The following is a 20,546-nucleotide window of genomic DNA, read 5'->3' as shown; positions in this document are numbered from 1 at the left end:
ACCAGTATCAACCACAAGTATAAGACCTGATACTCTGTACAATATTTTTTAAATGATAAATTTGAAATATAATTTTTATTGCTTGGCTATTGTTAGATGTTAAAAATAAAATGGAATAATGTTGATTATTTGTACTCTGTACTTTCAAAAAAAGATGAATAATAGCATCTCTTTTAATAACAGCATTTCTTACTTAAGCAATTGTCAGTAATTTTCTTATAGTCTCTTTCCAATGATTAAGGGGTAAAAAGAGAAAAGAAATTCTTCCTTTTCTTAACAGATATACATTATATGTTCATTACAGTAGCATATCTTTCAACTCAAAATTGTCACTTTGTGTATCACATAAATGGAATTATACCTTCCAAGTCCATGTACTATACTAGTTCATTAAAATTTTAGTAAAAGACAGAAGAGGCAAAGGAATATCAGTTCAAACACATTGGCAATTAACAAGGCACTTTTCAGAAATGGCAAGAAAAGCGCTACCAAAAGATACAATCGTACTAACTTTAAAATTTAAAAAACAAAATATGCAGAGCAATTTTAACAAGCTACCTACTGCAACAATAGTTCTAATTACTAACTGCGAATTGAGGAATGAGGAAGAAACTTTGATGGCATTTCAGTAGAACTTACTGGTAGGGAAGAGAATATATGTGAGAAGCGGCCTCAGAACACCTATACTTTACCTTCTTCTGAAGAACATTAACTTTCCGCTCCTTCACATCCAGCATGTCCTTGAGGTCATGTATCTCTCCAGCTTGTGTCCCCTTCTCCTCTGCCATATCTTGAATCTGTTTGGTCTTTTTATTTAGCATGGTTTCTTTTTCTTCCAAACGCAATCGGAGAGCATCCACCTACGAATATTAAGATTTTTAAAGTGATTAATTACATTCTTTTCAAATAGATGTGTTATGAAGAGGTTATAAAGAGTTTTGGGCCCAGGATGAAGGAGGGAGGAAAAAGGGAGGGGAGGAGAGGGGGGACATCAGACTGAGGGAGAGTGAATGGTGGGATCACACCTATGGTGCATAATGCAAGGGTACATGTCGCATCTATTAGTATAGAGTATAAATGTCTTAACAAATAATTAAGTAAACGAGATGAGGTATATATTAACCAGTGTGATGTAAGCATTCCTAATTCTATATGAAATCAACACATTGTAGCCCATAAATGCATTAATGTATACATGATCTATGTGTTTATGATTTAATTTTTAAAAAAGGAAAAGACAAAAGGAATTTTGTCCTTTCTATACAAGTAGTATAATCTAAAACCGTGTTTCTCAAAATTTAGGTGTATCAGAATCACTGGTAGGGTTAAGAGAGACTGCCAGGCCCAGCAACCATTTCTGATTCAGCAGGGTTGGAGATCAAAATTCGTATTTCTAACAAGTTCCCAAGTGAAGTTACATTCTTTTAGAAAATCTAAAATTAGGGGGAGAAGAAACAAAATCAAAACACCAAAGCACAACATTTTGTTGTATCAGGTAATAATACAATCTAGCCATAGGCTATGGTGGTCTTAATGCACTTAGATGCGTTACACAAGGCAAAAGCAAAGATCTACTTTTAGATGCCAAGACTAACCACCTACAGTCTGGTATCTAGTTCCTTTTATCCCTGAAGTTTAACAGCTTTTGTTAGATAAGACAGTTAAGGATATTTATTTCAAAATCCATTCATTAAGCTTTTAGCACCTGTGAATATTCACACATCATTTTTTATTTGTTTGTTTTCTGCCAAGGACTAATAACTCCTGAGATAGTTAAACATTTAATTATAGTAAATTAGGAAGATAGACTTCTTCCGTGTAAGACAGTGCTGTTCAACAAGAATATGATTTGTCATATCAGTAAGCCACTTATAGAATTTTTTATTACCACATTTAAAAGTGAAAAAGAAACAGATAAAGTTAACTTAAATAATATTTTTAAAACAATAGAGATGGGGATCTCGCACTGCTGCCCAAGCTAGAGTACAGTGAGTGGTGCTTTCCAGGTCACTGTAACCTGGAACTCCAGGGCTCAAGCTATCCTCCTGCCTCAACTTCCAAAATAGCTAGGACTACAGGCGTGCACCACTATCCCTGGCTAATTTTACTTTTTTTTTTTTTGTACAGACAGGCTTTTCTTGAACTCAGGGCTTCAAGCAATCCTCCCACCTCAGCCTCTCAGTGTGCTGGGATTATAAGTGTAATCCAGTGCACTTAGCCTTAAATAATATTTTAATCTAACATATACGTTCAAGCATATAATCCATATTAAAAAACTATTAACATGCTACTTTACGTTCATGTTTTCATCCTAAGTCTTCGAAGTCCAATGTATATTTCACATTTACATTTCACACCTCAGTTTGGGCTGGCCACATTTCAACTGCTTAATAACCACATATGACTGGTGCTGACCACACTGGACAATATAAATCTAAGAAATTAACTACATTTTTCTATAGAAACAGCTCTTTAACTTATGCTATATAACTTTTTCTTTATGACTGTGAATTAACCCACATAGAAAAAATGATAATGTGATTAACGTTTCATATTTAGAGCATATTCAAACCCTCAGGAAGATCTAATATAGATTGAACATCCCAAATCCAAAAATCTGAAATCCAAAATGCTCCACAACCCAAAACTTTTTGAACACTGACATCATGCTTAGAGGAAATGCTCATTGCAACATTCTGAATTTTTGGACTATGTATGTTCAACAAGTGTAAGTACAATGTAAATATTCCACAATCTTAAAAATGTGGGCGGCGCCTGTGGCTCAGGGAGTAGGGTGCCGGCCCCATATGCCGAGGGTGGCGGGTTCAAACCCAGCCCCGGCCAAACTGCAACAAAAACATAGCCGGGCGTTGTGGCGGGCGCCTGTAGTCCCAGCTGCTCGGAGGCTGAGGCAAGAGAATCACTTAAGCCCAGGAGTTGGAGGTTGCTGTGAGCCGTGTGACGCCACGGCACTCTACCGAGGGCGGTACAGTGAGACTCTGTCTCTACAAAAAAAAAAAAAAAAAAATGTGAAATCTAAAATGCTTCTGGTTCCAAGCCTTTCAGGTAAGGCACACTCAATCTGTATCATATCTTCATTCAGATACAAGGTATCGGTGTGTGAAACAGTGGTATTTACTGGTCAGTAATTATGAAAAATTTCTTAGGAGACTAGTCTTATTTTAGACTGCTATAATCATACGACATCAGGTACTTACAAATTATGTTGGACTATGCCAGAAAGGAAAAACATATTGCCATATTGCACTGTGCTAAACTCCATTTCTGCCAACCAGTTCTATGCCACAAGTCTCACCAAGTCAAAAACTAGGGAAGCAATCTTCATCACAAGTTCAACAATGACCCCTCAACACACACTTTCACTTCTAATTTATCTCTATTCTACTTTAATAAATGATAGTCTGGAAGGATCCACCTGAGAACTTTCAAATTCTGAAAATCTTTTTTTCTGAATCACAAAACACTGTTCTTTTCTTTATCCTATACCAACTAAATCTACTCTTTGTTCACAGCATAACCTCTGATCTGTCACCTCTATCTTTTTCATATTCACCTCTATTCTGGTACTATTTGCTTTTTCCCGTAGCCTAAGTAATCATTTCAAATACAGTCTCACATTATCTCATTGTATTAAACAGACCTGTTTTACTTTCTTTACTTTGGTCTTAACAGTTTCCTTCTATACCCTCAGACTTTTCAACCTTCCCGTATGTGAGGTCACATGCATTCTTATCAACCATACACAGGGGATCACCCTTATCGGTGGGGAATACATTACAAGACCACAGTGGATGCCTGAAACTACAGATAGTATCAAACCATACACACACACACTCTCAATGTTTTCTCCTTTACATACATACTATGATAAAGTTTAATTTATAAATTGGGCATAGTAAGAGATTAACAATAACTAATAATAAAATAGAACAATCTTAACAATATGCCAGCATCACTATTCTTTTTTTGTGTGATTTTTGGCCAGGGCTGGGTTTGAACCTGCCACCTCCGGCATATGGGACCGGCGCCCTACTCCTTTGAGCCACAGGCGCCACCCCAGCATCACTATTCTTATCCTTTGGGGACATTAGTAAGCAAAATAAGGGTTACTGGAGCACAAGGACTGAGACACCAAGACAACTGATCTGATAACCAAGATGGTCACTAAACAACTAAGAGGCAGGTATATACAGCACGGATGCGCTGCACAAAGGGAGAATCCACATCCCGGGTGAGATGAAGTGAATGATGAGAGATTTCATCACACTGCTCAGAATAGTTCACAATTTAAAACTTATGAATTAGGCTGGGCACCGTAGCTTACGCCTGTAATCCCAGCACTCTGGGAGGCAAAAATGGGTTGATTGCCTAAGCTCAGGAGTTCGAGACCAGCCTGAGCAAGAGCGAGATCCTGTCTCTAAAAATAGCTGGGTGTTGTGGCACATGCCTGTAGTCCCAGCTACTCTGGAGGCTGAGGCAAGAAAAATCACATGAGCCCAAGAGTTTGAGATTACTGTGAGCTATGATGCCATGGCACTCTGGGGCGACCAAGTAAGACCCTGTCTCAATTTTTTTTTGTTGTTGTTGCAGTTTTTGGCTGGGGCTGGGTTTGAACCTGCCACCTCTGGCATCTGGGGCCAGCACCCTAAGACCCTGTCTCAAAAAAAACATACAAATTGTTTACTTCTGAAATTTTCCATTTAATATTTTTAGACCATGGTAGACTAAAGTAACAAAAACTACCGGAAGTAAAACCACAAATAAGGGGGGACTTCTTTATACAATACACTAAAAATCCTCACAGTTCTAGCCTCAGTTGTCATATTTTCCTCCCCAGCATTCTCCCTGCGGAAAATTTCAGACTCTTCCATCGCTATGTGGAAAACTGGGACTTGGAAAAGGTGGTAGATCCAAGATCTCTAGCTACAAATGAGTGACAGAGCCAGGATTTAAGACTAACTGGTCTGTCTCCAGATTCTACACTCTTACCACTAATTCTCACTTGTAACATATAACACTGCAAAGTAGCTAATATTATCTCTATTATAAAGATGATAAAACCAAGACTCAGAGGAGTTAATTTATACCATATTATAGAACTAGCAATTAAAAGGACAGGAATACAAAGGGTAGATATAACTCAAAAGATTATAATCTTTTATCATATACCAAAGGATATGAGCATAAAAGGAACAGAGGTAATACAGAGGAAGGGAAAGCTCTCTGCTGAACAACACATCAAAGCAGTCAGGAGAGGTTTCTGAAAGAAACAATGTCTAAATTGGGTTTTGAATGAGGAAGAGGACTGTATTAAATATAAAAGGGAAGGCACCTAAATGCCCATCAACCCATGAATGGATCAATAAACTGTGGTATATACACATCATGGAATATTATTCAGCCATTAAAAAAGATGGAGACTTTACATCGTTTACATTTACCTGGATGGAGTTGAAATACCTTCTTCTTAGTAAAGTATCACAAGAATGGAAAAATAAGTATCCAATGTACTCCATACTAAAATGAAAACAATATATAAACAATTACATGCTCATAAGAATAATAAAATACCATTATGGTCCAGTTCAGGGGTAGAGTGAAGCAGTAGGGAGCATGTTTGGCATAAGGAAGGAGGGCATGAGGCGGGAATCTCACCTAATGTGCACCTTGTGAGGGTGCATAACATGCCCCCTAGGTGAGGGGCTATCCTGCAAATAAAACTTTACCCTGGAAGTTAGAACAATGGAACCTAAAAATTGTACCCTTATACTAATTTGAAAAAATAAAAAAATAGCACTTTTCGAGGAAAACACGGTGGCAGGTTCCGCAGAGGCGCACTGTGCTCGCTTCTGCTCCTGACTCACCACTGTTCACTCTCACCAAGGAACACATTGGTCAGGAAGCTGCACTACAGCCATGGCTTTTAAAGATACTGGGAAAACACCTGTGGAGCCAGAGGTGGCGATTCACGGAATTAGAATTACTCTCACCAGCTGCAACATAAAGTCCCTGGAAAAGGTGTGTGCTGACTTGATCAGAGGCGCAAAGGAGAAGAATCTTAAAGTGAAAGGACTAGTTCAGATGACTACCAAGACTTTGAGAATCACTACAAGAAAAACTCCTTGTGGTGAAGGTTCTAAGACTTGGGATGGCTTCCAGATGAGAATCCACAAGCAACTCATTGACCTGCACAGCCCTTTCGAGATTGTTAAGCAGATTACCTCCATCAGTATTGAACCAGTACTGAGGTTGAAGTCACCATTGCAGATGCTTAAATCAACTATTTTAATAAACTGATGACAAGTTGCTAAAAAAATAAAAATAAAAAATACTCAAAAAGGAGGGGAGGAGGAGGCAGAGAGAAAGGCACAGATGTTCTAGGGAAAGGAAATAGAATATTTTAAAATACAGAAACATGAAAGAACATGATATGCTTGTAAATTCATTTGGTCTTGCTTACATAAAGTGAAAGAAGAAAGGCAAAAGACAAGCCTGAAAAAACAGTAGATCATAAAGGTCTGGACTGCCAAACTAAGGTTCTTGAATTTTACCCTGCTTGTGAAAAGTCAGAGAAAAGACTTTTAAGCAGGTGAAAGCCCCAGTCACATTTATGCTCCAGAAAGATTATACTGGGTTGGTCATTGGAGAGCAAAGATAACTAAGATACGCACTGTCTTCTGTGAAAGTTGCAATCCAATGGAGAAGATAGCTGCATAAACAGATCACAAAAATGTATTATAGGAAGTGCTGCAAGAGAGGTAGACAGAGGGTTTCTTTTAAGTACAGAAAGGAACATTAATTTAACTCAGCTTGCTGGTCTACAACAGATGTTGGAGAAACCTGAACAAAGTAGGGAAATATGCAGAGATGGTAGGTGGCTGGTGAGAAAGAAAATGGAAGAACTCTTAAGAGCAGATACCACAAATAAGGAAGATCAGAAAGGATGTTCACTATCCTTTCACAGCTATAAACAAAGAAGTACCAGCACACAGAATAAGTGGTACACTGTGTGCGGTGCAGCTGAAGATGGAGGCCTACTCATGGAAAGCCATTAGTGTCGAGATTAGGAATCTCCACTGGGTGGAAATGAGAAATGACAGAAAAGAGAGAAAAGTGTCAAAGATGGCTTCCCAGGTTTCTGATGAAGAAGATTAGATATCTTTTTGCTTTTGAGAGAATAAGAACCTTATTTGAGGTGTGTTATTTCTTTTTTTTTTTTCATCCTGTACTAGGATAGAATGGGCAACCTCAGTAACATCTGAGGCCAATACATTCCTATCACCATAATTACTTTAGCAAACCTGGTTCCCTTAGCTCCTGCCCCATCATGCAGAGCCAGTGATCGAGTTTGCACGAGGTGTGTTATTTCTAACATGAAATGTATCTTAATAAAAGCCTTCCTGATAATTACACAAATAATGGATAATAACCTGAAAAATACCTGATAATGACAAAGGTAGAAATCCTGAAAAACCCAACTCTTAGTTTCTTAGGGTTACAATAACAAAGCACCACAGACTAGGTGGCTGAAAACAATGGGTATTTTTTTTCTCACAATTCCGGAGGTTAGAAGTCTGAAATCGAGGTGCGTGCAGGGCCATGCTCCCTCTGAGGGCTCTAAGGAAGGACTCTTCCTTGCCTCTGTCCATCTTCTAGTGTTTCCTAGCAATCCTTGTCTTGCCGATGCATCACTCCAATCTCTTCCCTCCTCACATTACTCTCTTCTCTGCGACTCTCTGTGTCCTCTCCTCTTGTAAAATAACACCAATCATTGGGTTTAGGGCTCACCTCATTCAGTATGATCTCACCTCAATCCTTAACTAACTATATCTTCTGCAGAGACCCTCTTTCCAAATATGGTCACATTCTGAGGTTTGGGTATATGCAGGACACTAATCAACCCACCAAACCTACAGCTACTAGATACCCCAAATGCCAAGTGTAACAAACTTTTCATTAAGTTCATAAACGAGCAAGCATATGCACATGTATAAATGAGTGTGCACACACAGAGACACAAAATCACTAAATGTAGGAAACAAAGACCAGAAACCCAAACTGGTAAGCTTATAACAGAAGTGATACCTGTCCACCTGCTTTTTTCTTTTACTTATTTCTGTGACCTAGAGGACCGGGTCTGGAAGAAACGTCAGTACACAGCAAACCAGATCTCGAGCAACACAAAGTCAAGTAGGAACAGAAAGCAAAATTCCAAGTCCACTTTGAGCAACTGCTCTGTATTTGGTGGAGCAGGAAACATCTGAATGTTCTAAGGTAAATGTTCCCTTACTCTCAGGAGTCTTTGGTCTCAAGACTCTTTGACACTCTTAAAAAATTATTGAGGACTCCAAATTATTGAGCTTTTGTTTATGTAAATTCTATCAATTAATATTTACTATATTCAAAATCAGAACGAAACAGTTTGTTCCCCTGTCATACTTCAAAGATCTTGAAAAAATAATACTTTGTTTTATATGGAATCAGAAAAAAACCTCAAATAGCCAAGACATTACTCAGAAATAAAAACAAAGCAGGAGGAATCACGCTACCAGACCTTAGACTATACTATAAATTGATAGTGATCAAAACAGCATGGTAGTGGCACAAAAACAGAGAGGTAGATGTATGGAACAGAATAAAGAACCAAGAAATGAACCCAGCTACTTACCGTTATTTGCTCTTTGACAAGCCAATTAAAAACATTCAGGGGGGAACAAATTCCCTATTTAACAAAAGTGCTGGGTGAACTGGCTGGTGACCTGCAGACGACTGAAACTGGACCCACACCTTTCACCATTAACTAAGATAGACTCTCACTGGATTAAAGATTTAAACTTAAGTCATGAAACTATAAAAATACTAGAAGAAAGTGCTGGGAAAACTCTTGATGAAATCAGAGAACATTTTATGAGGAGGATCCCCGGGGCAATTGAAGCAGCTTCAAAAATATACTACTGGGACCTGATCAAACTAAAAAGCTTCTACACAGCCAAGATCACAGTAAGTAAAGCAAGCAAACAGCCCTCAGAATGGGAGAAGATATTTGCAGGTTATGTCTCCAACAAAGGGTTAATAACCAGAATCCACAGAGAACTCAAACGTATAAGCAAGAAAAGAACAAGTGATCCCATTGCAGGCTGGGCAAGGGATTTGAAAAGAAACTTCTCTGAAGAAGACAGGCGTGCGGCCTACAGACATATGAAACAATGCTCATCATTTTTAATCATCAGAGAAATGTAAATCAAAACTACTTTGAGATATCATCTAACTCCAGTAAGCTTAGCCCATATCACAAAATCCCAAGACCAGAGATATTGGAGTGGATGTGGAGAAAAGTAACACTTCTACACTGCTGGTGGGAATGAAAATTAATACGTTCCTTTTGGAAAGATGTTTGGAGAACACTTAGTGATCTAAAAATAGATCTGCCATTCAATCCTATAATTCCTCTACTAGGTAAATATCCAGAAGACCAAAAATCACATCATAACAAAGATATTTGTACCAGAATGTTTATTGCAGCTCAATTCATAATTGCTAAGTCATGGAAAAAGCCCAAGTGCCCATCAATCTACGAATGGATTAATAAATTGTGGTATACGTACATCATGGAATATTATGCAGCCTTAAAGAAAGATGGAGACTTTACCTCTTTCATATTTACATGGATGGAGCTGGAACATATTCTTCTTAGTAAAGTATCTCAAGAATGGAAGAAAAAGTATCCAATGTACTCAGCACTACTATGAAACTAATTTATGGCTTTCATATGAAAGCTATAACCCAGTTATAACCTAAGAACATGGGGAAGGGGGAGAGTGAGGGGAGGGGGGAGGATGGGCAGAGGGAGGGTGATTGGTGGGATCACAAAGACGGTGCATCTTATAAGGGTACATGTGAAACTTACTAAATGTAGAATATAAATGTCTTAACACAATAAAAAATAAATAAATAAAATAAAATAACATTTTTATGAAAAGAATCCTGTATTCTACTCCCCACAAATAGTAAGAAGAATATAACTGTTTTAAATTTTTGCACATCTCTTGAATACCTGACTTACATGTGGGGGGTGGGGATTAACCAGGGACTAAATGCAGTTTTGGTACCATGTAGCAAAGATTAAAAAGAGTCTCAAAAGAATGAAACTACTTCCAAGTAATACATACACATTACAAAATAAAGTTAAATGATATTTATAGGAATACAAAATGGCCAGCATCCGAAAAGGGAAAACTCACAATGCCTGGCATCTGATTCAGATGCACTAGATGAGCAAAGAATCAAGAAAATACAACTCACAATGAGGGAAAAAAATTATTCACTGAAAATGAAACAAAAATAATGCAGGTGATAGTATTATCTCACTTACATATATAATCTAAAAAAACTGAACTCACAGAAACAAAAGTAAAATGGTGTCACGGGGGGCTGGGGACATGGGCAGGGAGAAGAACGAGGAGACCTCAGTCAAAGGATACAAACTTTCGCTTATGAGTAAGTTCTGAGGAATCTAATGTACAGCACAGTTACTATAATCAATAATGCTGCATTACCCGCATGTATAGGAGAAGTCTGCTAAGAGAGGAGACTGTTAATGTTCTCAGTACGAGAAAAAAAAAGGTAACTATGTGAGGTGATAGATGAGTTAACTAATTTGACTGTGCTAATCATTTCACTCTCTATATATACACACACACACACATATACATATGTACACCCATATACATGTACAGAGAGTGTCAAAAAAATGTATACACATTTTAAGAAAGGAAAAAAATGTATTAAAATTGTAATATTTGGCCGGGTGCAGCAGCTTACACCTCTAATCCTAGTATTCTGGGAGGTACAGGTGCGTGCATTGCCTGAGTTCAGGAGTTCCACACCAGCCTGAGCAAGAGTGAGACCCCGTTTCTACTAAAAAAAAAAAAAAAAGAAAGAAAGAAAGAAAATCCTTTTTTTTTTTTGTTTGTGGCAGGCAACCATCATTCTAACTACTCAGCAGGCTGAGGCAAGAGAATCACTTGAGCCCAAGAGTTTGAGGTTGCCATGAGCTATGATGCCACAGCACTCTACCCAGGGTGACAGAGTAATATTCTGTGTCATAAATTAATTAATCACCATTTTAAAAATAAAATAGCAATATTCAAGTCATGCTTGACTTCTGCAATTACAAGAGCTGCTCAAACGTTGACTTTTGTTCATCTTTTGTTATGGGTATACATTGAGTATTAACAATTTTAATATAGTTTTTTTCTTTCTTAAACTGTGTATACATTTTTTGGCACCCTCTGTATATATCAAAGTACAACTTGAAAGTATATATTTTTATGTGCCAGTTACACTTCAATAAAGTGACAGGAAAAGAAGCTAGATTAGGACTGAACATACAAACTTTAGAAATAAAAATATTTAAAACACTAAATTGAACTACAAGAGATGAAAACCACATGTCTAAGGTAAAATAATATATATACTGGATGAGATTAACAACAGATAAGATATTACATAAGAAAAATTTAGTGAACTTAAAAACATAACAATGGAAACTATCCACAATGAAAAGCAAAGAGAAAAAGAACAAAACAGACTAACCCTACAAAATAGCAAGAAAGTATAAAACTATTTAAAGCATAAAACTATTGATATAGTAATAAATCAACATAAGTAGGTCCACCCTTTTTATTTTTTCTCTGCCACACGTTAGAAGAATAAGAGTTGTCTTGAGCCACATACTAAATACACAAATACTAACAAAAGCTGATTAGCAAAACAAAAGGAAAAAAAAAAGGTCCATGCATACTTTTTGTGATATCCAACATCACAAATAAGCAAAATCAGCATATGGCCTAGGAACACGGGTTGGATACTCCCTGCAATAGAACATTGCAACAGAGCCCAGAAAGTAACAGGTAACATTCAGTTATACTTATTTTCTAATAAATCATATAAATTTATGATAAACCATGGATGTGGGAAAATATTTACAAATCATATATTTGATAAAGGATTTGTATCTCTGATAGACAAAGGACTTTGAAAATTCATTTTTTATGTGCAAAAGATAAAAACAGGCATTTTGCTATAGAAGACCGAGAGATGGCAAGTGAGCACATGAAAAGAGAACACTTTAGAAAAGACTGACCATGTCAACAACCAACAATATAAGGAAAATCAAACTCTGAAAACACTGGCAATGAGAGAATACAAAATAGAAAAATCACTTTGAAAAAGAGGTTAGCAGTTCCTTAAACGTTAAACACACAGACCCATAATACATGATCTAACCATTTCACTACTTAAGAGTGAAAGAAACACACGTCAATAAAAGGGTCAATGTTTGGGCGGCACCTGTGGCTCAAAGGGGTAGGGCGCCAGCCCCATATGCTGGAGGTGGCAGGTTCAAACCCAGCCCTGGCCAAAAACTGCAAAAAAAAAACAAAAAAAAGAGTCAATGTTCACAGGAGCTTCATTTGTAATAGCCAAAAATTGAGAACCACCCCAACATCAATAGGTGAATCTTAAACTGTGATATGTCCATAAAATGGAACACAATTCAGCAATAAAAAGAAACAAACTACTGATACTATAATATGGATAAATCTCAAAGTACTGATACCTGATACAACATGGATTACTGTATTCCCGGGCATTATTTTACATACGGATAACATTATTGCTTTCTAGAGTAACAAATTTAATCCATAAAAATAAAAAAAAATGATAAACATTTATATAGATACAGAATTTGTACAACCCATGTATAATGCACATGCTCATATTCACCTCAAAAATTTGAGAGGAAAGTGTGCATTATACACAGCAAAATGTGGTACTCGCAAAATAATCATGCTGAGTGAAATGAGCTATACAAAACAATATATACCACATGATTTCATAAATGTAAAATTCTGGAAAATGTAAATTAATTATAGAAATTGAAAGCAGAGCAGTGGTTGCCTGGGAATGATGGGGAAAGGGAAAGTGGAGAATGTTAGGGTGGAGCAATAGGAAAAGATTAGAAAAAGGTACAAGAAAATTTCAGGGAGTGATGGATAATGCTCATTATCTTGACTGTGCTGTTGGTTTCATTAGGTGTTCATGTCAAAATTTACCAAATAATACATTTTAAATATGTACATTTATGTTATGTCAATAAAACACTTTATTTTTAAAGGAAAATTAGAAAACATAGTGTTATGTGTAGGAATAATCCAACAGACCATGCAACAAAAATGGGAGCCCAGTCAAAGACCTACACATATGGGTACCACTGTAGTTTGAATGTGTCCCCTTCACAATTCAGGTGCTACCAGGTGTGACAGTATTAGGAGGCAGGGCCTCTCAGAGATGATTAAGCCATGAGGGCTCCTTCCTTGGAATGGGATTGAGGCCCTTACAAAAGAGGCTTCACCCAGCATTTGGTATTTGGTATTCTTGCCTTTCCGCCTTCCTCCACGTGAGGACACAGAGCTCTTTCCTCCAGAGGATGCAGCAATAAGACACTATGTTGGAAAGAGAACAGCTTTCACTAGAAACTGAACCTGCCAGCACCTTGATCCTGGATTTCCCAGGCTTCAGAACTGTGAGAAAATAAATTTCTGCTCTTAATAAATTATCTACTCTATAGTATTTTGTTATAGCAATACACACAGACCAAGACATGTATCAATCAATAAATATATAAAACAGAAGTGACACTGAAATTGGAGAGAAAAGAGAGTGTATTAAATAATACTTTTAGACAACTTCTAACTCATAGCATTCACAAAAATGAATTTGAGAGAATTAAAGATTTATATAGGAGAAGTAAATCTTTAAAACTCTTAGAAGGAAATACAGGAAAACAGTTTTAAGGCACTGAGGCATGAAAGTTTTTTTTTGAAGATATACAAAGAATATAGCATGAAGGAAAAATATTAGCAAACCCAACAATATTAAAATTTAAAACTTCTATACATCATGTCATTTTAAAGTACTTCATTATCTTATCTATATTCTTTTTTTTTTTTTTTTTTTTTGTAGAGACAGAGTTTCACTGTACCGCCCTCGGTAGAGTGCCGTGGCGTGACACAGCTCACAGCAACCTCTAACTCTTGGGCTTACGCAATTCTCTTGCCTCAGCCTCCCAAGCAGCTGGGACTACAGGCGCCCGCCACAACGCCCGGCTATTTTTGGTTGCAGTTTGGCCGGGGCTGGGCTTGAACCCGCCACCCTCGGCATATGGGGCCGGCGCCCTACTCACTGAGCCACAGGCGCCGCCCTCTTATCTATATTCTTATATCCCTAAAATATATCTTAGTAAGAACAAGCTGGGCATAGCACATGCACTTGTAGTTCCAGCTACTTGGGAAGCTAAGGCAGGAGGATTCTTGAACCCACAAGTAAGAGGGTGCAGTGAACTATGATCACACCTGTGACTAGCCACTGAATTCTGGCCTGAGTAACACAGCGAGATCCTCTCTTAAAAAAAATAGTAACAATAATACTAAGGTAAGCACTATTTGCTCTAAAGATGTTAATATTTTGTGAACTGGCCAAAATTAAATGACCCACCGTAAACTTGAATTTGCAAAATTTATGATCATTTATAACCACTCCAAAAAATTAAATACTTAATTATAATTCTAACAAAACATGCACAAGATCTGTATGCTGAAAATTAAAAAATGCTAGTGAAAACAATGAAGTAAGATTTAAATGAGTTCTTTTCTTGAATTCTATATAAAATATAAATTAAGAGTTAATATGTGGCTCATGCCTATAATCCTAGCACTATAGGAAGCCAAAGTGGAAGGACTGCCTGAACTCATGAGTTCAAGACCATCCTAAGCAAGAGTCAGACCCCATCTCCAAAAAAGCTGAATGTTGTGGCGGGTGCCTATAATCCCAGCTACTCAGGAGGCTAAGGCAAGATCACTTGAGCCCAAGAGTTTGAGGTTGCTGTTAGCTATGACACAGCACTCTACCCAGTGTGAGTAAGACTGTCTCGAAAAAAAGAGAGAGAGAGAGTAATATGTATCAAGATTATCAGCCTACTTCATTATTTTCTTTAAGGACAAGGAAAAATAAAAGCTTATTTAGTTACCCAAGATCTAAAAATATGTTTTACTGACATCAAAACTACAATAAGCCAAGCCTAGGGAGCCTAAGAGATGGTACAATAAAATTTTCCAGTTTGGCTGTCTGGATCAGCACGAAAGACCTGACGGCAAGAATCAAAATCCAGTGAGAAACAAAACTGAATGACATGACCACCACTGAGTTCTCCAATGGTGTATTCTGAGCTGCAAGATAGCAGAAGTCTTTTAAGTTTCCCTTTGTCTTTCCTCATCTATCTATTAAAAACTCTATCTTTCAGCATAATGTTAAGAGGAAAAAAAGAGAAAAAAATCAGAAACATTTTACCATGCAAAGAAAAAGGTCCAAAAATGAAATATCAGAACAGACTGAATATTGATTCAGTCAGGAAAGACCTTTGTGGAGTATGAAATTCAACAACTTAGTGCTCAAGATACCAAAAGAACCCACTGACTCTTATCCATTTGACATTCAGGCACAGCTCAAACCAGCCTGTGTCACTGCTAATCCTATCCTGACAGTATCAGATTTGGTTCCTATTAGCTGAATCCACTGGAGGGTAACAGTCACAGCAAGCAAAGAGGGTGCTTAAGTGGCACAACTTTGTGGGACATAACCACAAGAGGGACTCCACCTAACAAAATAAAATACTTTGACCTGGTTGTTAGCACCCTCTCATTAACATGAAATAAATTTACTTTAAAAAATATATATATAAGCCAGTTGTAAAGGTAATGCTATTTTAAATTCTATGTTCAAAAATAAATTTTTAAAAAAGAGGATGCTTATTAAATCCACTGACCTTTCTGCACGATTGAGGTCAAAGCCTTAGAAAAGTACATATGTCAGAATCTTAAAAATAAGTAAATCAAATACTCAATCATCTGTACTTCATTTCTACCGTCTACTTTGTGTTTTATATATAATGAGGTCTAACAATTAAGTTCGCAAACTCATTTTAGAAAAAGTGCTACATACCTCATTGCTGAATATCACTTCAGTTACCTTTGAAGAAGTCCTCTTGGGAAGCAATGCACTGATGCCAGCTCCTAGTCCACACTTTAAAGCAATTTTAAATCTCTTTTTCTGGAATGACCATCAGAGCTGCCACCACATGGCACACACAAACATGCAACAATATTGAACACCACCAAGCAAGCCACTATCACAAGTCGACACGAACACAGCTGTGAGACACTGACACAAAAAACCTTACCAAGTTCTTTGTACAGTGCTGCCAATGTAAACACACAGGGGCAAGTTCGCAAACATAATTGTCAGACCTCATATGACAACAGCTTTAATGGTCTTTCCAGAAAAAGCATTCCAAAATTGTTTTAAAGGGTGGACAAGGCACTGGCATTGGTGTGTAGCTCCCCAAGGGGAGTACTTCAAATGTGATTGCAGTGAAATTCGGCAATGAGGTATGTAACACTTTTTCCGAGGATGAGTTCACAAACTTAATTGTCATACCCCGATTGCCTAACCAATAACCAGAAGCAAAAAAACAAACTCATCTAAGAACCAACATTAGTTTACCCAATATCCCCTAAATATACCATTAAATTCTTACAATAGAGGCCAAAATCCCTGAATTTAAACCTGTAGACAAGTCTGAATTGCCTAATTTTCTTGTCTCCTAGTTCGCCCAAACATTAATTTCAGGGATCAGAATACCATAAGAAAACATCCCCCATCCCACTTCTAAATATTTCTTGCTCTGATGGTACAATATCTCCCAGGGCCCCACACTGATGCTTCTTTACCAAGGTACCTATTTAACAGATGCCCCAGCTGCACTTTTATGTTAGATCTGTAACTTTTACATTAGATCAGTTAATCAACCTGGAAATGTGCCAGTGCTGACCAGTCATAAATACCTACATGCCATTTTGAGAGAATTTCAAGAATGAGACCCACAGGAATTACTGACTGAAAAAGGTAAAGAATGAGAACTCTTGTTATAAATATACAACTTTTGGTGTAACTGTGGCTAGTGTAGGCTTTGATTTCAAAAAATTTCATTTTATAAATATTAGGGACAGAAATTGGGCAAGTCCACAGCCCTAATGATTAAATGACCTTTTCTTTAAAAAGTATTCAATTCAAATGACTTGTGTACACGTTTTCCTGGTCTACTTTTTTGTGCAATGAAGAATTTAAATGTGCTGGTCTGGAGATTCAAGATAAAAACAACCACAAAAACCACTTTGCTACTACTATATTAATTGCTCTGAATTCTACATTGATTTTTTGGATTGACGTGAACTAAATTTGTAGTAAAATTTTGCATGAGGTCCATATTTTTCAAACCACAAAAAACATATTCAGGAAAACCCTTCAAAGACTAACAGGACACAGGGTCATCCCTTTAACAGCACTCCTGGCAGAAAGAATAAGACCTTGTTTATTCATATCTACTGACTTGGAGGAACAGCATTCACCCACCTTGCCAAGCATCAAAGTCTGTGGCAAACAGTTTATGCCAATTTCAATAAAAACAGAAGGGTTTTTCTCTATAAGGTATTTTTCTACCAGTAGAAGTGAACAGAAAAATGACCACCCTGCTCTTTTGGCCTCTTAATTTTATCAAAAAACTATTAATCATCTTAACCTAGCTTAATCTTCCTTTGTTTTATATCACTAAACAGATCTATCTAAATGCACATTAGAAGTAACAATTAATTCAATGAGAAAAACTGCTTGTTTCCTATTATTTTTCTCTTGACTTTACCTATATGACATTTTCCCTTTCTAACTCTGTGATCACACATTTTTAGTTCTCTCCACTCCACTGTTACTTCTCTCTTCTCCCACCTCACCGTTTGTAACTTCCTCTGGAGAAATCAATCCAATCCCTTTATTCCTGGCCCCAACTATTTCTGAACACATCATATTCTAACAATATTTGCTATTTAAAACACATCTTCCACTGACTATTATTCAGCCTAAAATGAAATTTCTTTTTTTTTAAGGACTTTTTATTTTAAAGGACATTTTATGATCACCAAATGTGACCAAGCATTCACGCATGATGTTAAATCTAGGACAAGGTGCAGTAGCTCATGCCTATAATCCAAGCATTTTGGGAGGCCAAGGCAGGAGGACTGCCTGAGGCCAGGAGTTCAAGTCCAACCTGGACAATGTAGCAAGACCTCACCTCTATAAAATGGAAAAAAACATTAGCCAGGCAAGGTGGTACACACTTGTAGTCCCAGCTCTTTGGGACTTGGGAGGCTGAGACAAGAGGTTCACTTGAATCCAGGAATCTGAAGTTAGAGTAGCTATATACGTGCCACTGCACTCCAGCATGAGCAATGGAGCAAGACCCTTTCTCTTTAAAAAGTAAAAAAAAAGGATGTTAAATCTGACTGATGTTTTCTGCATTTTTCTTCAGTCTTTCATAAATTTTTTAAAGTTAAATAATTTAAACTCTTAATTTTAAAGCTGAGAAAAATCAAGGCCCAAATTAACTGACTTGCCTAAGATCACTAAATTTAATTTCCTATTATCACATTTCCCATTGCCAGCCTACAGACTACACACAAGTAAACCTCTGTTTGAAGCCCCATACCTGACAAAAGATGATGAGCTCAGAGGGACATCAAAATAGCCAGGGTAGAGATGAGCTATTCCATAGTACATAGTTTATCTCTACTGTTTACCAACAGAAAAGGAAGGAGAAAGGTAGGGGAGGGAGTAAGTTTTGCAAATTTATAATTTAAAAAATTAATGTTGATTATCTTCTCCACTCACTTTCCCTAGAAAATTCACAGCTAACAAAGAAGACACAGTATTGGATATGCAAAGTAATTGCAATAAGTGACATTCAGCTATGTAGCCCCAAGAGAAATGTTACCACTCTTGGTTTCTGCAAACCTGATAAAGGAAGGCAGTTACCCAAACCTACTCTGACCCCTCTAAGCAAACACATAGGCAACACTTCCTCATTCTGATGTCAGAACTAAGATCAACTATGTACAACTATATGGCAAAACTCTTAGAACCACAAAAAGGGATAATTCTGACATTGAAAGGACCCTCAAAGGTCACCCAATTCAAATTCTCATCCAAAGGTTGGCTCTCCTTATGCAATATCCCTTTGACAGAGACATCTCTAGCATTTGAATGCCTCCAGCAATAAGCAGGAATGTAATTCTTCTCTAGAGACTGTACATACTCTGATTTTAACAGGTATAGTAAAATGTTATCTCTTATCTTAAAGTTAAAAAAATAAATGTTTTTCTCTAGTTTTATGCAATCAACCCAAGTTCTTTTAGGCCACACTCTCTTTTACACTAATCACCATTCAAATAACATGCAGCTAAGAGCGCTTCTTTTCCAAGCTACACTTAAGTTGTTCCTTAATATGCCATGTTTTCAGGCTATGCACCTAAACATGTTTAAACATGAAGTATGATGACCTCTTTTTTATTCTAAACACTTCTAAAACAACCCAAAATTGCATGAGGTTTATGGGGCATGAGAAGGTAATCCCTTGGCAGCCACTCTATAGACATTAAGCAATTATTTAAATAGATTGTTCTGCTTTGTTTTTTGGGGGTGGGTAAGTGTGGGTAGGTAAGTAGGTATGTTTGTAAGGGAAGAATAACCAATAAATATTTTTATATCCATCCTGTTAAATTTTATCTTACTAGATTTAGTCCATTACTCCCTAAGGCTATTTTGGAATGCCGACTTTCTTTTCTAACATGGACATTACCCCCTCATGCTTATATTTTTTTCCCATCCAATTCATTAACGAAGGAAGAGTCAAGTTTATAGATGCTACCAAAAACTTAGCATGTAGGTCATCAAATACCAACCACCTTAGCAAAAAGCCATGTTACAGTCATGAAGAAACCTAACTATAATCTTTTCCAGCTTACATTCCTCCACCTTAAATACATTGTTTTGAGACTGCCTATACAAGTACAGATCTACTCTATCTCCTATATATTACCAATCTTCCAGTATAGAAATCCTACCAAAGAATATATAATTAGTCCGAGATGACTCGATTTTAATGTTAGGTCTTGGTGATCACTGCTACTACTTCAAGGTCCTAACAAAACTTTCCTCCAATATTCTCATCTAAAATTCCATGTAGGAAAAAGATTAGGTTGTGCATAAATGTGGGAATCTTTCTTTCCTGGTTGAAGAGCAAAATAACATTTACTCAAAGCCAATCTCAGAAATCTCTCATATTTTTATGACTTCTCAGTGATGATCAACAACAAATGAGTAATTTTATTTGTACCTGGCATTTAATATGTCTTAGCCAAAAGACAATTTTATAAAATTTCTCAAACTGGGAAACCTGATAAAATGTAGACTGTGATTAGGCTCAAAATTTTCTACTTCTAAAAAGCTCTTAGGTGAGTCAATGATGTTGGTCTTTGGACAACATTTTGAGTAGCAAGGTTATAGATCTCTTTATGCTT

General features: G+C 37.0%; 1 protein-coding gene, 1 non-coding gene and 1 pseudogene across 14 annotated transcripts in view; 1 reads left to right on the top strand and 2 right to left on the bottom strand.

Annotated features, from left to right (window-relative positions):
- The window catches only part of ERC1 (ELKS/RAB6-interacting/CAST family member 1), a 663,469-nt gene that overhangs the window by 433,155 nt on the left and 209,768 nt on the right, over window positions 1–20,546 (bottom strand). For all 13 annotated transcript variants that reach the window (XM_053557122.1, XM_053557121.1, XM_053557120.1 and 10 more), the window contains one exon: window positions 693–860. In XM_053557122.1, the coding sequence (XP_053413097.1) occupies window positions 693–860 (168 nt within the window). The remainder of the gene's footprint in view (window positions 1–692; window positions 861–20,546) is intronic.
- On the top strand, window positions 5,938–6,296 carry LOC128562306 (40S ribosomal protein S20-like; annotated as a pseudogene).
- LOC128562963 (small nucleolar RNA SNORA66) lies at window positions 7,243–7,375 on the bottom strand. The gene has a single exon (XR_008373647.1). It is a non-coding gene; the product is annotated as a small nucleolar RNA SNORA66 (small nucleolar RNA).

Source organism: Nycticebus coucang, chromosome 12 (assembly GCF_027406575.1).
Source record: "Nycticebus coucang isolate mNycCou1 chromosome 12, mNycCou1.pri, whole genome shotgun sequence".
NCBI classification, from domain to species: domain Eukaryota; kingdom Metazoa; phylum Chordata; class Mammalia; order Primates; family Lorisidae; genus Nycticebus; species Nycticebus coucang.
This window is presented reverse-complemented; position numbering and strand designations above follow the sequence as displayed.